General features: G+C 39.1%; 1 protein-coding gene across 1 annotated transcript in view; it reads right to left on the bottom strand.

The window, feature by feature from the left end:
• Positions 1-15,905, bottom strand: part of LOC126473885 (uncharacterized protein C2orf42) — a gene marked incomplete in the record, with an annotated part of 222,134 nt that overhangs the window by 101,299 nt on the left and 104,930 nt on the right. Inside the window, 1 exon segment of the mRNA XM_050101223.1 lies at positions 673-795. Within this exon segment, the coding sequence (XP_049957180.1) occupies positions 673-795 (123 nt within the window).

Raw genomic sequence — 15,905 nt, 5'->3', positions numbered from 1 at the left:
ACCACTATAATCACTAAATGGAATGGTATTTAACATGGTCATCATTCTTAAAACTAATTGGCAGTTTTTCAACCTACAAAGCAATAACATAAATTGTTCAAACTTAGCAAATTCACTTTCCATTACAAAGCAATCAATATTTTGCAGTGTCCACCAGGACTACAGTTTGGATTAAACTGATTTATTATGTAAGGATTTTATCAGCAGAAAAGTTTTCTTAGTCTCAGTTCTCACTTCAAGACAATATGTGTGGTGCGGTGTGGTGTGGGATGCGGGGTCTGGTGTGTGAGTAGTTTTATTAAACACAATTCAGCTCAATTACTAAAGATTTAATACATCAGTGCTCAAGTTATTCTCGGCATAAGAACAGTTACAGTAATATAGAAGTCAATAATAAGAGATTTCCATGGATGTTTTTTCCCGGTGTTATTTGTATGGATTGACATGTAGATAAAAAAGATTGTGTTAAAATGCAGTATGTGAAATCTTGTCACTTCACAAATTACAATCTGAAATTTCAAGTATATTTCAAATGTCTACCTTTTCACAGTTAAAATAAAATGCATAGGAAATACTTTACAAACTAAGTACCAAAAGACTCTTACACTTCAAGCATTTCTTTTATTCAAAATGGGATTTTAAACACCAAACACATTATTAGCAATAACACACCTCAAGTGGAGCAGTGGTGTCACCTAATAAGCTTGTCTCAGTAAATGTCAGCTCTCCAACTGCGTCAATATCACGTATCTGTACTTCGACAGGGTCAGATTGAAGTACATCCAAACTATGTACCTGGAAATTTGAGGGCAACATAAATTTGGAAACATTTACAGGGCATAACAACTTTTAACTGTCAATGTTTATTTAAACAATAACAACTTCCTTCTCCTTCACTTCAGGTAATAGGAAACACAGATATCCAAATGTTGGACCTCATCTATCTCAAAACTAGATTTGTGTAGACTGTTGAATTTACCCCACCACATACACAAGAATTTGAAATATGTAGATTCTGTGCATAGGCACATACTGGTTGATTCCGTGATGACGTTACAAACTTTCTGGAATGAAGGAAAAAGGTAACTGTATCAATTTGAGTAAGGGCCCCTGGTCCAGAAACAGCTGAATTGAAAGTTATAAGTGAAAAATGTTCTGTTACTTCAGACAGTAGAATAGATGTACAGGTATTGTTGTTGCTAAGATGTTAGGGTAGCCAACTTTCAGTCTTGGTAGTATGCACAAAAACAAAAGAAAGTCTAGTAAACATGTGCTTTAAAATGCATACCTAAAAGAGCTATGGGCACTTGTTCAGTAGAAGAGATGTGTTTCACAGTATCAAAGATGAACAAGTGCTCATAGCTCTTGAGGTGAGCATTTTAGAGTCCATGTTTACCACACTTTTTTTCTTGTTTTGGTCCATACTACAGCCTCTGAAAGTTGCCTACCCTACAATCTTCACAATAACAGTATCGGTACATGTTTTCCACTGTCAGAGGTATCAGAATGATTTTTGCTTATAACTTTTGACTTGGTCATTTCTGGAACTCACCCAAATTATACACTTACCTTCTCCATCATCCATAAGTTTGTAACATCACCATGGAACCATCCTGTAAATACTGTTAACAATTTTCCCACCCAAGTCCTTTATTCCTTTTCTCAGTAGACTACACCCATATTGACATGGTGATGTTTAAAGAAACAAAGTACAGTACTCAATAACAGGGCCTCCCTTCCATTACAACCAGTAGTTTCAAACAAAATTTATTTGACTGCATGTACACAGAATAAATTTAGTGCACACAGAAAATAGAAAAGATACATAAATAAAAGATTATTACAATGTCAGCACTATTGTCGATACAGATGGGAACATTCCAGTCACCAACAGCATTACCTCCAACCTGACTCCTCTACAGAAACAAATTCTTTATGAGATTATGTTGCATTGCCTTGATGTTAAAACCATTGAATGATGCTGCAAGGATACCTAACTTAATACTATTTGCTAGCCAAAAATGTCAACTTCAACAGATATTCTGAACTGTCATCCATTTTAATACAGTTTTACTTTTCTAGTTTTCAGCTAATTGTATAAAAAATACTATAGCATGCTTACAGGCAGACCTTTACAGCAAAACATATCGAAAATATGACTATGTTCACAGGCATATGTAAACAGTTAAAGTAATATCAGTGATAAATTGAGATAGCTTTGTTTTGGCTGGAGAATGTGTCGTATGCAACTTAGTTTTCCTGTAGAGAAAAATAATGTTGATATTCTTTCATTTGTGAAAGCATTCTGCATTGTCTTCTACTCCTATTTTATGTAGATGTGTTTGTGTTTCGGAAAGTAAAACAGCAAAATACTGTAAAAATTGCTATTCACCACATAGCGGAGATGATGAGTCACGATAGGCACAATAAAAAGATTCACACAATCATAGCTTTTGGCCATTAAGGCCTTTATCAGCAGTACATACGCATACACACACGCACGCACGCACGCACGCACACACACACACACACACACACACACACACACACACACACACACACACACACACACACACAACTTGCACGCATGTCTGCAGTCTCAGAGAGCTGAAACTACACAGCGAGCAGCAGCACCAGTGCATGATGGGAGTGGTGACTGGGTGGGGGTAAAGAGGTGGCTGGGGCGGGAAGGGAGAGGAATAGTATGGTGGGAGTGGCGGACAGTGAAGTGTTGCAGTTTAGAAGGAGGGCAGGAGAGAAGGTGTGGAGGGGGGAAGGGATAAGTAGACGAAAGGACAGAAATAAAAGACTGGGGTGTGGCAGCTGTGTAGTGCTGGAATGGGAACAGGGAGGGGGCTGGATGGGTGAGGACAGTGACTAACGAAGGTTGAGGCCAGGAGGGTTACGGGAATGTAGGATGTATTGCAGGGAAAGTTCCCAACTGCGCAATTCAGAAAAGCTGGTATTGGTGGGAAGGATCCATATGGCACAGGCTGTGAAGCAGTCATTGAGATGAAGGGTATCATGTTTGGCAGTGTGTTCAGCAACAGGAAGGTCCACTTGTCTTTTGGCCACAGTTTGTTGGTGGCCGTTCATGCGGACCGACAGCTTGTTGGTTGTCATGCCTACATAGAACGCAGCACAGTGGTTGCAGCTTAGCTTGTAAATCACATGACTGGTTTCACAGGTAGCCCTGCCTATGATGGGATAGGTGATGTTAGTGACTGGACTGCAGTAGGTGGTGGTAGGTGGATGTATGGGACAGGTCTTGCATCTAGGTCTATTACAGGCGTATGAGCCATGGGGTAAAGGATTGGGAACAGGGGTTGTGTAAGGATGGACGAGTATATTGTGTAGGTCCGTTGGACAGCGAAATACCATGGTGGGGGTGGGGGGTGGGAAGGATAGTGGGAAGGACATTTTCAAACCACCATCCGCAACGTTTTACCATGACCTGTTAGAAACTGATTCATTTCAGCAGTTGCCAGAGTGCGCCAGATAACAGGCACCACTGCTTTTGTGCAGCTACGATGACACAGGAAGCCCGTATGTTTGTACGTGTAAAACATTAAAAGATCTTGCACTATGTCACAAAAGAAACAAGACATCAAAGGACACTTCAAGTTCATCGGAATTTCAAGAACCATACTAAAATGCATAATCGGGCTTAAAGTGCACATTCGTATGTTCAGATTCGGATGTAAATTTTCTTGAGTACCAGTGCTGTATTATCTCATGTTTGGTTCTTTATTATGGCATAATGCTATGCGAGCTAGAAGATGGAAAACGTGCACTTGAAATGCAGCGAACAGTTGAAACTAGCCAACAGTATGAAATTAAACACTTCGTTTCCAATAAATTGACTGCCTCAGTGCAAAAGATTTAGTTAATTAGTTACGTGTTCCACTGACCAATTGCACGGAAAAACCGTTATGATGTGGAACATGTCAAATGCACAAGAAATGCGCACAAGAAACAAGGGGTTTTTTTTTTTTTTTTTACGTTATAGTGTTGTACCTACATATTTCTATTACCTATCCCACTCCCTTAAATGGCACAAAATGCATATATTATATCTCCAGATTTATTTACTCATATTCAAGAATTCAGCTATGGTATAGAAGGAGTTGTCAAGGAGGTATGATTTCAATTTGTTTTTGAAACTATTACTGCTGTCTGTCAGACATTTTATTTCATCCGGTAATTTATCAAAAAGTTTTATAGCAGCATATTTTATGCTTTCTGTGCCAAAGACAGGTTAAGTAAAGGATAGTGTAGGTCTTTCATTTTTCTGGTATTGTAATCATGAATGTCGCTGTTGATTTTAAATTGGTCCATGTTGTTGAGAAAAAATTTCATTACTGAGTAAATGTACTGTGAAGCAGTTGTAAGCATTCATAATCTTTTAAACAGATGCCTACAAGATGTGCGACTATGAACCCCACACATTATTCTAACTACTTTCTTCTGAGCTTCCTAAGTGCTGAGTTGCCCCAGAATATTATTCCATATGACATCAGAGAGTGGAAGTATGCGAAGTATGTTAGCTTACTAATTTCTACATCCTCAAAACTGGCAATTATTCTGATTGCAAAAGTTGCTGAACCTAGTCGCATTAGGAGATCCAAAATATGAATTTTCCAATTAAGATTCTCATCTATATGTGCACCCAAAAACTTAGTGTGCTCTACCCTGGCTACTGATTTCTTTTGATGTGTTATGTTTATTGAGGGAATTATACTTTTTGCAACAGAATATTGGATGTACTGTGTTTTTTCAAAGTTCAGAGCAAGCCCATTCGCAGAAAACCAATTAATAACTTTTCCAAAGACCTTATTTGTATCATTTTCTATCAGACTTTCTTTTACTTGATTAATAATTATGCTTGTATCATCAGCAAACAGTGTCAGTTCAGGATCTTGTTTCACATAAGAAGGGAGGTCATTCACATATATCAAGAGCAGGAGGGGACCCATGATCAAACCTTGTGGAACACCTAAAGTAATTTCACCCCAGTTAGATGAAGTGGCAAACTCCTTTGAATAACTTGAAGCATATAAAGAGACTTTTTGCATCCTATTCTGTAGATATGACTTAAACCACTCATATGCTGTTCCATTTATACCATAGAATTGTAATTTCTCTAACATAATGTCATGGTTCACACAATCAAATGCTTTGGATAAGTCACAGAATATTCCTACTGGTGACATTTTACTATTTAAGGACTCAATTATGTGGACAGTGTACTGTATATTGCTGTCTCAGTGGAACATCATTTCTGGAATCCGAACTGTGATTTACTAAGTATCCCATTACTGCTGAGATGGCTAACCACTCTTGAGTACATTACTTTCTCAGAGATTTTTGAAAATGCTGTAAGCAAGGATACTGGTCGGTAATTATTGACATCTGGTGGTTTCCCCCTTTTTGTTGAGAGGCCTGACAATGGCATATTTTAACATGTCTGGAAAAATACCCCGAGTCAGTGATGCATTACATACGTGACTCAAAACATCAGCTGTAATTGCTCCACATTGTTTTAATAAGCTGTTAGAGATGTCATCTAATCCAACAGAACATTTATTTTTCAAAGATTTAATAATTCTCCTTATTTCACAAGAGGTTGTTAGATGAAACTTAATCTGACTAAAATTTTTCAAAACTGACTCTTCCATGTACTGCCTCGCTTAATAAAAGCCAAATCTCTTTAGTAAAGCTACAAAAATAACTTCATTGTTCTGCAAGGTGATCAATGCTTGACTGTCAGAAAGGTGGAAATAAAACCTGAAAATAATAACATATTTTAGCCTTTCGTAATTATGCGAACATATTTTAATTCATTTGATAGCTTCAGGCCATAGAAATCCATTTTGTTTTCATTTGATGTGAGGGTAATAAATGAAGAGGAAACAGCAAAATCACTAAACATAAACACAGGTCACGTGGAGACTACCCACCTCCCCACCACAACTCGGCTGCTCTGTGCATCAGCCCCAGATCTACGATATTTCCGAACCAGGGCAATACCAGATAGTGGCGCCCAGCCACACATCCGTAGCCAGAAGTGGGAGAAGGTACTATCTGCACGCGACTCAACTGTGCATGTACAAGAGACCACCCGCAACTGCTTAAACGAATCTAATGTCAACAGCTGTCATGTCACACTCATCGGAGGCAATTTCTCATTATGAATCAATGCATAGTCTTTCCAAAGCCTTTGACACACTTTGCTGTTGTCAGACGCTTGTATGAGTACTATGTTTTGTTGTTGTATATGGCAGATTTCCTTTGCAACTTAAGTTTTATTTTCGTTTTTTCTTCCTCTTGTTAATGTTTTGTTGTGCAGTATTATCCTGCAGACACAGGACACAGTAATATCCTTTGTTGGAATATTGGTTCTTACCAGTCAAAATCACAGAAATTTAACTGAAAACTAAAACAATGAAACATTCCTGGAATTCTAAAATATTCCGGGTTTTTCCCGGTTTTCTCCCGGATGAAAAAATTCCCGGGTTTTCCCCGGATCTCCCGAGTCGTATACACCCTGAATAAGTAATATATGTCATTTCTGTGTAATATGGGAGACGGAACAAGATATCACAGCCTTTACTCAAACAAAGGAGCACAGATTGATTGAATAGATTGGGGGCAGAGAGCATTTCCACAGAGGATTAAAATAACTTTTTGAGCAATATATCATCTATTTCATTTGACATTTAGGATCACACTTTGCCAATACCTTTTTATAACATTGTACAGTAATGTTCTGTCTATCTTTTTACATATTTTGTCAGAAGACACTGCAACAATATCCAAATACAGTAAACATCACCTTTCCAGGTGAGTGCTGCGATGTTTCCTCAGTGTTTCAACTGTAACCATTTCTTGACAATTCTTTTGTTTTTCAGCCATAATTGTGTACCAAATATCACAATAAGAAGGCTAATTATTCAATACCTGCATCTACAATCCACAAGCCGCATTTTGCAAAAAATACACTATGTAGCACTGTCATTTCCATGGCTGACGTTTAAGAAGGACTGTCAGCAGTGCAAAGGAATTATCTGAATGAAACAGAAATCGGTACATGTGATGCACAAGTACAGACAAACAAATTACCACAATTTCTGAAAAATTGCATGATTTATTCAAGAAAAAAAGATTCACAAATTGAGCAAGTCAATAATGCATTGGTCGACCTCTGGTGCTAATGCAAGCAGTTATTCGGCAGGGGACAGATCCAGCAATCTTGCTGGTGAAGGAAGGATTTGGCAAGCAAGAAGACAAACAGTGGAAACTCTCCCTCTGTGCGGGAAGGCATTATCTTGCTTCAATGTAAACCAAGGTTGGATTGCTACAAAGCACAAAAAAGTAGGCATACATTTTGTCGACGTACTGCTGCACTGTCAGGATGCTGCGGATGACAACCAGAGGGGTCTTGCTGTGAAATGAAATGGCACCCTATACCATTACCGTATTTACTCGAATCTAAGCCGCACTTTTGTTCCAGTTTTTGTAATCCAAAATAACCGCCTGCGGCTTAGAATCGAGTGCAAAGTGGAAGTTCTGAAAAATGTTGGTAGGTACCGCCACAGCTAACTTCTGTCGTCGAATATATGTAGCGCTTCGCAGGCACAAAGAGAAATACTGGCACCAAAACCTCTGTGTCAGTAAATAAATTTAAAAAAAAGTGGAAGTAGAGCTTTTTTCTCCGCCCCGAGTTTCGACCACTGCATTTTCATACATTATCCGACGAAGTAAATACAAATTCCGTATTATTCAGCTTCGAATGTAGCAGCATTTCAATGCACTACGAAAATCCGACTGGCAAGACTGTTTGGGATGTTTGTCAATATGGTCAACTCTGCGTTCTGAATTTTTTCCTACCTGTGCGAAGAGATGGTTGCTAATAGGAACTTTTATGAATTGTGAATCACATGCTGTATTCTCTTCACCATAAGAATAATACGAATTTAAACATTTTGCCATGTATTCTTTCATGTTTGCTGCTATCTCATTTAAATCCTGTCTGCCTAACAAACTACGAAATTAGAGTGAGACAACAGCAAACGTGGAAGAACATACGTATGTCATGTTTATTTCGTATTATTCTTATGCTGAATAGCAATTGATTAGATTTTTAAATCTCTTGCCATTGTTTCGCTAATGAGATGATTCCTCTCTCTCTCTCTCTCTCTCTCTCTCTCTCTCTCTCTCTCTTTTTAGCAGCGGTAGCACGCACAAAAGCAAGCCATGCCACAAGTGGCGACAGGTCGTAATCTCTCATTATCAGGATGCGACAAACAATGCATGACACAGTACAGTAATGCATTTTCAGCTTTGAGTGACATAAACACCTATAACAAAGAGAACGGCACTGATCAGATCAAAGAAAAATAAGCAATCAATTCAAACCAGACGAAGCACGCGAAAAAGGAAGGGTACCCGTATAAATACGGACAGAGCGCGTGACGCATAGCAATGGCTACCTGGTAAAGCTTAACTGCTAAGCTTACGACTCGAACCAAAGTACTATAGCTGTATCGTCATTCATTTGACCTAAATTGTGTCTCATATTACAATGGACCAACTTTGTTTCAATTTGAAGGTGTGGCCTAAAACTTTTCTCTCCCCTTGAATTTAGAATCTCAGATTTCAATTGCGGTTTAGATTCGGGAAATTTTTTTCCTCAATTTCGAGTCTCATTTTTCAGGTGCGGCTTAGATTCGAGTGCGGCTTAAATTCGAGTAAATACGGTACTCTCTGTTATCAGGGCCTACAGAGGGCGACCAACAAGTTGGTATCTTACGAATGTCGGGGTCATCTCCAGACACTACTTCGCTGGTCATTGGGACTCAATTTGAAGCAAGACTTATCACTGAAGACAAATCTACTACAGTCAATGAGAATCCAGGCTGAAGAAGTGCCTGGAGACATCCTGGTTAGCAGTAGGATACCAACCTGTTTGTCGCCAGTCATATGGCCCAACAACCAGTTGTGATGATCTGGGGTGTCATTTCTCTTCATTACAGGACCTGTTTGATTGTATGTCACTGATACTCTGGGCCCTGTCTTTTTGTTCTTCATGGCAAGCCATCCTGGGCTTACATTTCTACGAGATAACACCTGCCCACACGTGTCTTCCTGCTTGCCGAACCCTACCTTGACCAGCTCTACCCAACTGAAAACATTTGGAGCACTATGGCTAGGGCCCTGGATAGGGTTTGACATGATATCCCTCAGGAGGACATTCAACAAATCTATCAATCAATGCGAAGCCTAATTGCTTGTATAAGGGCCAGAGGTGGAACACTGCATTACTGACTTGCTCAATTTGTGACGCTTTTCCTCTTGAATAAATCATCCAGTCTTTCTGAAACTGTAATCATTTGTTTGTCTGTACTTGGACATCATCATATCTTCCGATTTCCATCCTATTCCGATAATTCCTTCATGGCATAACATTTCTTTTTGTCTTAGTGTGTATGTTTTCATTTTAAAGTAAACCTCTCTGATACACAATACTTCTCTTGTAATGTCTGTCACCAAAGCTGGATAGGCATATATGTGATCCATCTCATGCTCACTAAACAAACTTCTGATGAGGCACGTTACTGACATTTCAATTTTCTATGAATATTAAGTTTTGCAGACTGACAAGCAGAACTCAAGAACCAGTTGAATATAGGTTTTATAAGCTTTGTGCATGAATGGCTGCCATTTGAACTGGATGGAGTTCATAACAGTATGGCCATAGAGACAAGTGCGGAAAAATAAATTACATAAAAATCTCAATTATAACAAAAATAATAATGTGACAATGATTAACACAAAACATGTAAATAGTTGACAAATATGAAATATTTACAGTTTGCTGGTTATAACCAGACCACTAAAAAAATGTGTTTTTATTTCTCCTCAACAGTCTAGGTCTGAGATGGAAGTGAACACAAAAATGATGAATATGTTAGTCATTTTACAATTTGTTTGTCATGTCACCCAAAAATGTGACAGTGAAACACCATGAAATAAATCACGGGCTGTCTCTTCATTAGAAAACAAGGTGCCTTAAACAAATTTTGTGTACAGACATGTGTCCACCATAAGCACTAGAAGCCAGGTGCATCTTTTATATTTTCTCACTAGAGAGCTAATATAACAAAGAGTAGTCTTACACTTCAAGTGTGCTAATGGCTATTAATTTTGCCTGTGCAACTTTACAGAATCATCACGGCATTGTTGAAATCACTGAGCCATAACTTTGATTCAACAGCTGAGTTAGTGAATGTAAGGGAATGCTTACTGTACAACAAACCAAAAATGCAGAATTTCTTGGTTGCCACATATATTAATTTATTTGCCTGCACTCCCACGTACTCTAGAAACTTAGCAAAATTATGGCTAACTAGCTGTTATTATCTGACTTTGCCTGGGCAGAGCTTAAGGTCACTATTAAATAAAAGTTACATGTGACCTGGGAATGTGTGAAAAATCTCTCATTATAGGCATTTTAGTGAAAAATGATTTGTTTTTATACATTGCTAAAAAAATATTGATGCATGCATGCTATACTTTGCATTATTTAACTTCAAGGATGGAAATTTGTAGAACATACGATGTGTACAACTTTGCTTCCGCTGTTTTTTCCCCAATATTTGAGGCTTTAATGAAACAAATTAGTTACTCGTGTATCATTCAAAGTATTTTTCATCGCTGGCCACTGCTTTCTCCCATCTTTCAGGCAGCGTATGAAACCCGTGTCGAAAAAATTGTTCATCTTTTGAAGCGATCCACGAATCAATCCAATTTGTGACTTCTTGATGAGATTGAAAGTGTTGATCAGCCAGGCCCTGCGCCATTGATCAAAACAGGTGATAGTTCGAGGGAGCAATGTCTGTAGAATATGGCGGATGGGGAGGGACTTTCCATTTTAATGTTTCCAAGTATGTTTTGACCTCTTTTGCAACGTGGGGTCAAGTGTTGTCGTGTTGCAAAATCACTTTATTAATGCCTCTCGCTGTATTGCGGCAGTTTGTCTTTTAATGCTCTGCTCAAACACATTAATTGCATTCGATAACGAGCACATGTGATTGTTTCACTTGGTTTTAACACCTCATAGTACATGACACTGAGCTGGTCCCACCAAATGCAGAGCATTATCTTGGAACCGTGAGTATTCAGACTGGCCGTCGATGTGGAAGCATAGCCGGGATATCCCCATGATTTTTTGCATTTAGGGTTATCGTAATGAACCCATTTTTCATCCCCGGTCACAATGTGATGCAGAAATCCCTTCCGTTTTTGCCTCTGAAGCAACTATTCACAAACACACAAACGCCGTTCGGCATCTCTTGGTTTCAGCTCACACGGGATCCCAAATTCCTTCTTTCTGAATGATTCCCATAGCCTTGAGACGTTTTGAAATGGCTTGCTGTGTCACTCCCACTAATCATGCCAGTTCGTCTTGAGTTTGACGTGAGTCTTCAAAAAAATCTCTCTTCGACCACTATGCCCGTCTACGACATTAAAATCACCGTTCTTGAAGTGTCGAAACCACTCACAACATGTTCTTTCACAAATAGCGTACTTGAGAGCATTCGATGAGACTCAGCCGCTGTTTTCTACATATTGGAACAAACAGTACCACCTCCCACAAATGACGAGGATTAGGCTCGTAAACTGACATTTTCAATCAAGAACAACTTTATGATGCAGACACAAATCAACTAATGTTTGACTGAGGTTACGTTGACTGAGGTCCAAGCTAACTGCCTGACATCTGCGATCTGTTTCTTTCGACTGCTACTTACCGTTGTCGCCACTGCAGGTCAACTAGCTATGTAGCCACATGGTGAGTATAACCTTATCATTTGAATGAACTGCAGAGGATAGCCACCATGGCCAAACTAACTGAATAAAGAAAATATGAAAAATGGAAACTCTAAGCAAAAACTAAACCAAACCAGTGACAGAGAAAGCAATCAAATGGTTTTAAAGACAAAAACTAGACAAATGTGTGAATGTAGATGTGTCCTCACTACGAAATATAGTTCATGAGTTATTAAATATTTAGTGTTTTGGATATAAAATAATTCAATAATCCCTTAAGTGATTCAGACAAATACAGTGTAAATTGTTAGAGCTCAGTGAGCACCACTGAACTGTCCTAACAGATTTTCTGTGAATCTTACATATTTCAAATTATAGGCAAGAATGTATAATCTGTGTATGGAAAAGTGGATTTCCTATTATATAAAACACGAAACAGTGAAGGTAGCGGCACCACTGGAGATGTATGACTGTAATTAGTTTAATTGTTTCATATTTATAAGTGGTTTAATGATGCAAAATAATGTCCATGTGGGCAAAACCATTATTTGTGATAATCCATTAAAGCTACACGAAAACTACAAGTAGCATTGAAAAGCTGATCAAATTTGCTCTAAATTTAGGTGTAAATTCATAGTTTATACATGTTTATTGAAGTCCGATATGCACAACTTTGACTCAAATCAGTGTAAGGTATACGTAATGGTGGCCATTTTCATGTGGGATGGCTTGGATTTCAGTACACAGTCGGAGTGGAGCTAGCATACAGAAAGGCTTGTGAGTGGCTGGAAGTTGTCTTGTGAGTGAAGCCAAAATATTTTCTAAGTTTTTGGTCATGAACTTGTACATATTTCCTGAGTGGCGACTGCCAAGACTTGGAAACATTTTTCAGCATGAGGACTCTGATTAATGTCAGGATAGGCGACGTAGTCTAAACCTTCATGAATTGTTATGCAAATAAATTTGATATATTATTTGTTCGCGATTACAAAAATTCAATGTAGAAGTGTGCTGAGCCACTTAAAATATTTTCTGAGGATTTTCCAAAGATTAAGCAAACATATGCTGCTGGTTGACTTACTTAGGTTTTCATACCGACAATTATTACTGTAATACTAAACTGATGCAAATAGTGTAAAAGGACATTGCATTTAATTTTTCTGCAACAAATTCCATCTATGAAACGCGAAAATTATTTCGCTGAAAATTCCTGCCTGCATATTTATTAAACTTGTAACTGATTTCATTTGGGTTAATGCAATGGATGCAGTGGTTGGCCCCTGGATAGTGACATGGCTAATATTTTAAAATCTGGCCACACATCAGGAGACCCAATGAACAGTGTTTTTCTCGCTTAATTCAATTTTCATTCATACAGATGCATGGGGGGCTCTTGAGTCTATCTCTGGTGAAAATACAGGTTAACTTCACCATTAGTCATTTACTTTTTCGATAACAAGCAACAAGACAACCAGTGAGTACACTGCATTAACATTTCACATCCCCCTGCCCCCAAAAAAAACCCATACCATTGCATAATGGAGACTCAGGTCCAGGATTATTGCTGAGTGGACTTACTCGGTAGGCAGTGCACATTTATGAGTGAAGCCAGCGCAGCAAGCAACTTGAAGAAATGTGCTACCAAGTACCGAGCAGTACCAACATGCACCAATCACCGAGTGGCCAACAGCCAGCAGGAGTATCAATCAGCACATGATGCCCGCCCAATCACTGACCAGTGGGCTGGGAGTTGCAACTGCTGCCGTCACCGCTGAACCATACACCGCACCATGCTGTAACACATCATGCTTTACTTCCCCACCACGACTTACCACACCGATGACAGCACTGTTTGGTCTCCTCACCCAAATCAGTGAACCAAACACAACTTATCGCAGAACATCAGAACAACCAACAACAGCATGAAGCAGAGGCCTAGACTCCAAGCCACAGTAATGGAGCCAGAAAATGGAACAGCACACAGTGACTGTGAATCCACAGCTACTTGTAGCGGGACTGAGAGCCCAGAGCAATTGAAGGTAGGCAAAATGAAAGCAATGGTGAGTTGGATAATGACTTAACTTAAGACTGAGATGAATAATTTAGGTAGCAAAGTTGAGAGTACAGATTGTTCTAAGGGAAGTAAAATAGATAATTTAGGTGGTAAAATCAAGGGAGAATAAATGATCAAATCGGGAATTTAACTGGAGGTAAAATTTGCCAGAATTGACACAGTCGAGGCTGAATTAAGGGGTGAAACTTGTTCAGGAAATACGTTTTGCTACAAAAGAAATGTAAAGACAAGGCCACCTCTGATTGTGTTGGAAAGAAAGATTGTGGCTAGCAGTGATGAAACAAAAGCTTTATTGATGGGTGAATTGGCAAGCACAGCTAGAAATCTAAGAAAAGAGATGATAAGCATGCTAGTTGTAAATAAAGATGAAACTAATAATGTAAATAGTAGAGTAAGCAATTTAGAATAATGCAGTGTTTCTGGAAATGTGGTCTGGCCCATCACGCTGGTACCCAATGGAAAAACAATTTCAGGAGAAGGTAAATACCATGCTGTGGATTTCCTTGTAACTTGCAAAGATTGTTTTATTGAAGGGATGAGAAACCAAAATAGAAATAAGTTCTTTAAGAGGTAATTAGAAGGTCCTGCTAAGACATGGGCAAATTAGTGTGCTGATCAATTCACTTCATACGATATATTTGAACATTTATTTTTGAATACTTGGTGGACCAAGCCAAGCAATGCAGGTCACAGAATGAGTTTTTTCATGAACCAGTGTATTGGGGGGCGGGGGTGGAGTGTGGGGTGGGGGGTGGGGGCCGGGGGGGGGGGGCAGTAGATGGTGGAGTGGAGCAGGGGAGAGGAGACGGCGGAGTGAAAGGGGGGGGGGGGGGAGATATATACTAAAAGAATATTAGTGTCAATGGTGTCGAGAAACAGCTGAAATGGTTCCTCGGTGGAATCCTTGTTAGATTCTATATTGAATTTGTGGCTGAGTTAGCCCCTTTCCTAATTATAATCTATCAAAGATCCCTCAAACAAAAAAACCATGCCCCGTTTTTGTAAAAAGGCATAGGTCACACTCGTCTGTAAGAAGGGTAGTAGACGCGATCCACAAAACTACCGTCCAATATCCTTCACATCAATTTGTTGTAGAATCTTTAGAACATATTCCGAGCTCAAACATAATGAAGTATTTTAAACAGAATGACCTCCTCAATGCTAACCGGCCGCAGCTCATGGTCTCGAGGCCGTGTTCTCGCTTCTGAGCCTGGGGTCCTGGGTTCGATTCCCTGCGGGGTCAGGGATTTTCACCTGCCTCGAGATGACTGGGTGTTTGTGTTGTCCTCATCATTTCATCATCATTCATGAAAGTGGTGAGATTGGACTGAGTGAAGGTTGGGAATTTGTAGGGGTGCTGATAACCACACAGTTGAGTGCCCCACAAACCATCATCATCAACATCATCAATGCTAACCAGCATGGATTTCGAAAACATCAATCGTGTGAAACCCAGCTCGCACTTTTCTCACATGACATACTGAAAGCTTTGAATCAAGCTAACCACGTAGGCGCAGTATTCATTGATTTTCAGTAAGCATTTGACTTAGTACTGCACCTATGCTTATTGTCAAAAGGATGATCACATGGCATATCAAGTGAAATTTGTGACCGGGTTGACGAATTTTTGGTAGGGAGGGCACAGCATGTTATCTCGGATGGAGAGTCATCATCAGATGTAGAAGTAGCTTTTGGTGTGCCCCAAGGAAGTAAGTTGGGACCCTTGCTGTTCATGTTGTATCTTAAGACCTCGCAGACAATATTAATAGTAAAATCAGACTTTTTGCATATCACACAGTTATCTGTAATAAAGTACTATCTGAAAGAAGCTGCATAAATATTCAGTCAGATCTTGATAACATTTCAACTTGCTCTAAATGTTCAGAAATGTAAAATTTTGCTCTTCACAAAATGACAAAACATAGTATCCTATGACTATAATATCTCAACAAGCCACTGTAGGAATCTGCCAACTCATACAAATACCTGGGTATAACAG

This window comes from Schistocerca serialis, chromosome 4 (genome assembly GCF_023864345.2).
Source record: "Schistocerca serialis cubense isolate TAMUIC-IGC-003099 chromosome 4, iqSchSeri2.2, whole genome shotgun sequence".
Classification (NCBI taxonomy): domain Eukaryota; kingdom Metazoa; phylum Arthropoda; class Insecta; order Orthoptera; family Acrididae; genus Schistocerca; species Schistocerca serialis.
Note: the sequence above shows the minus strand (reverse complement) of the source record. Positions and strands in the feature narration are given on the sequence as shown.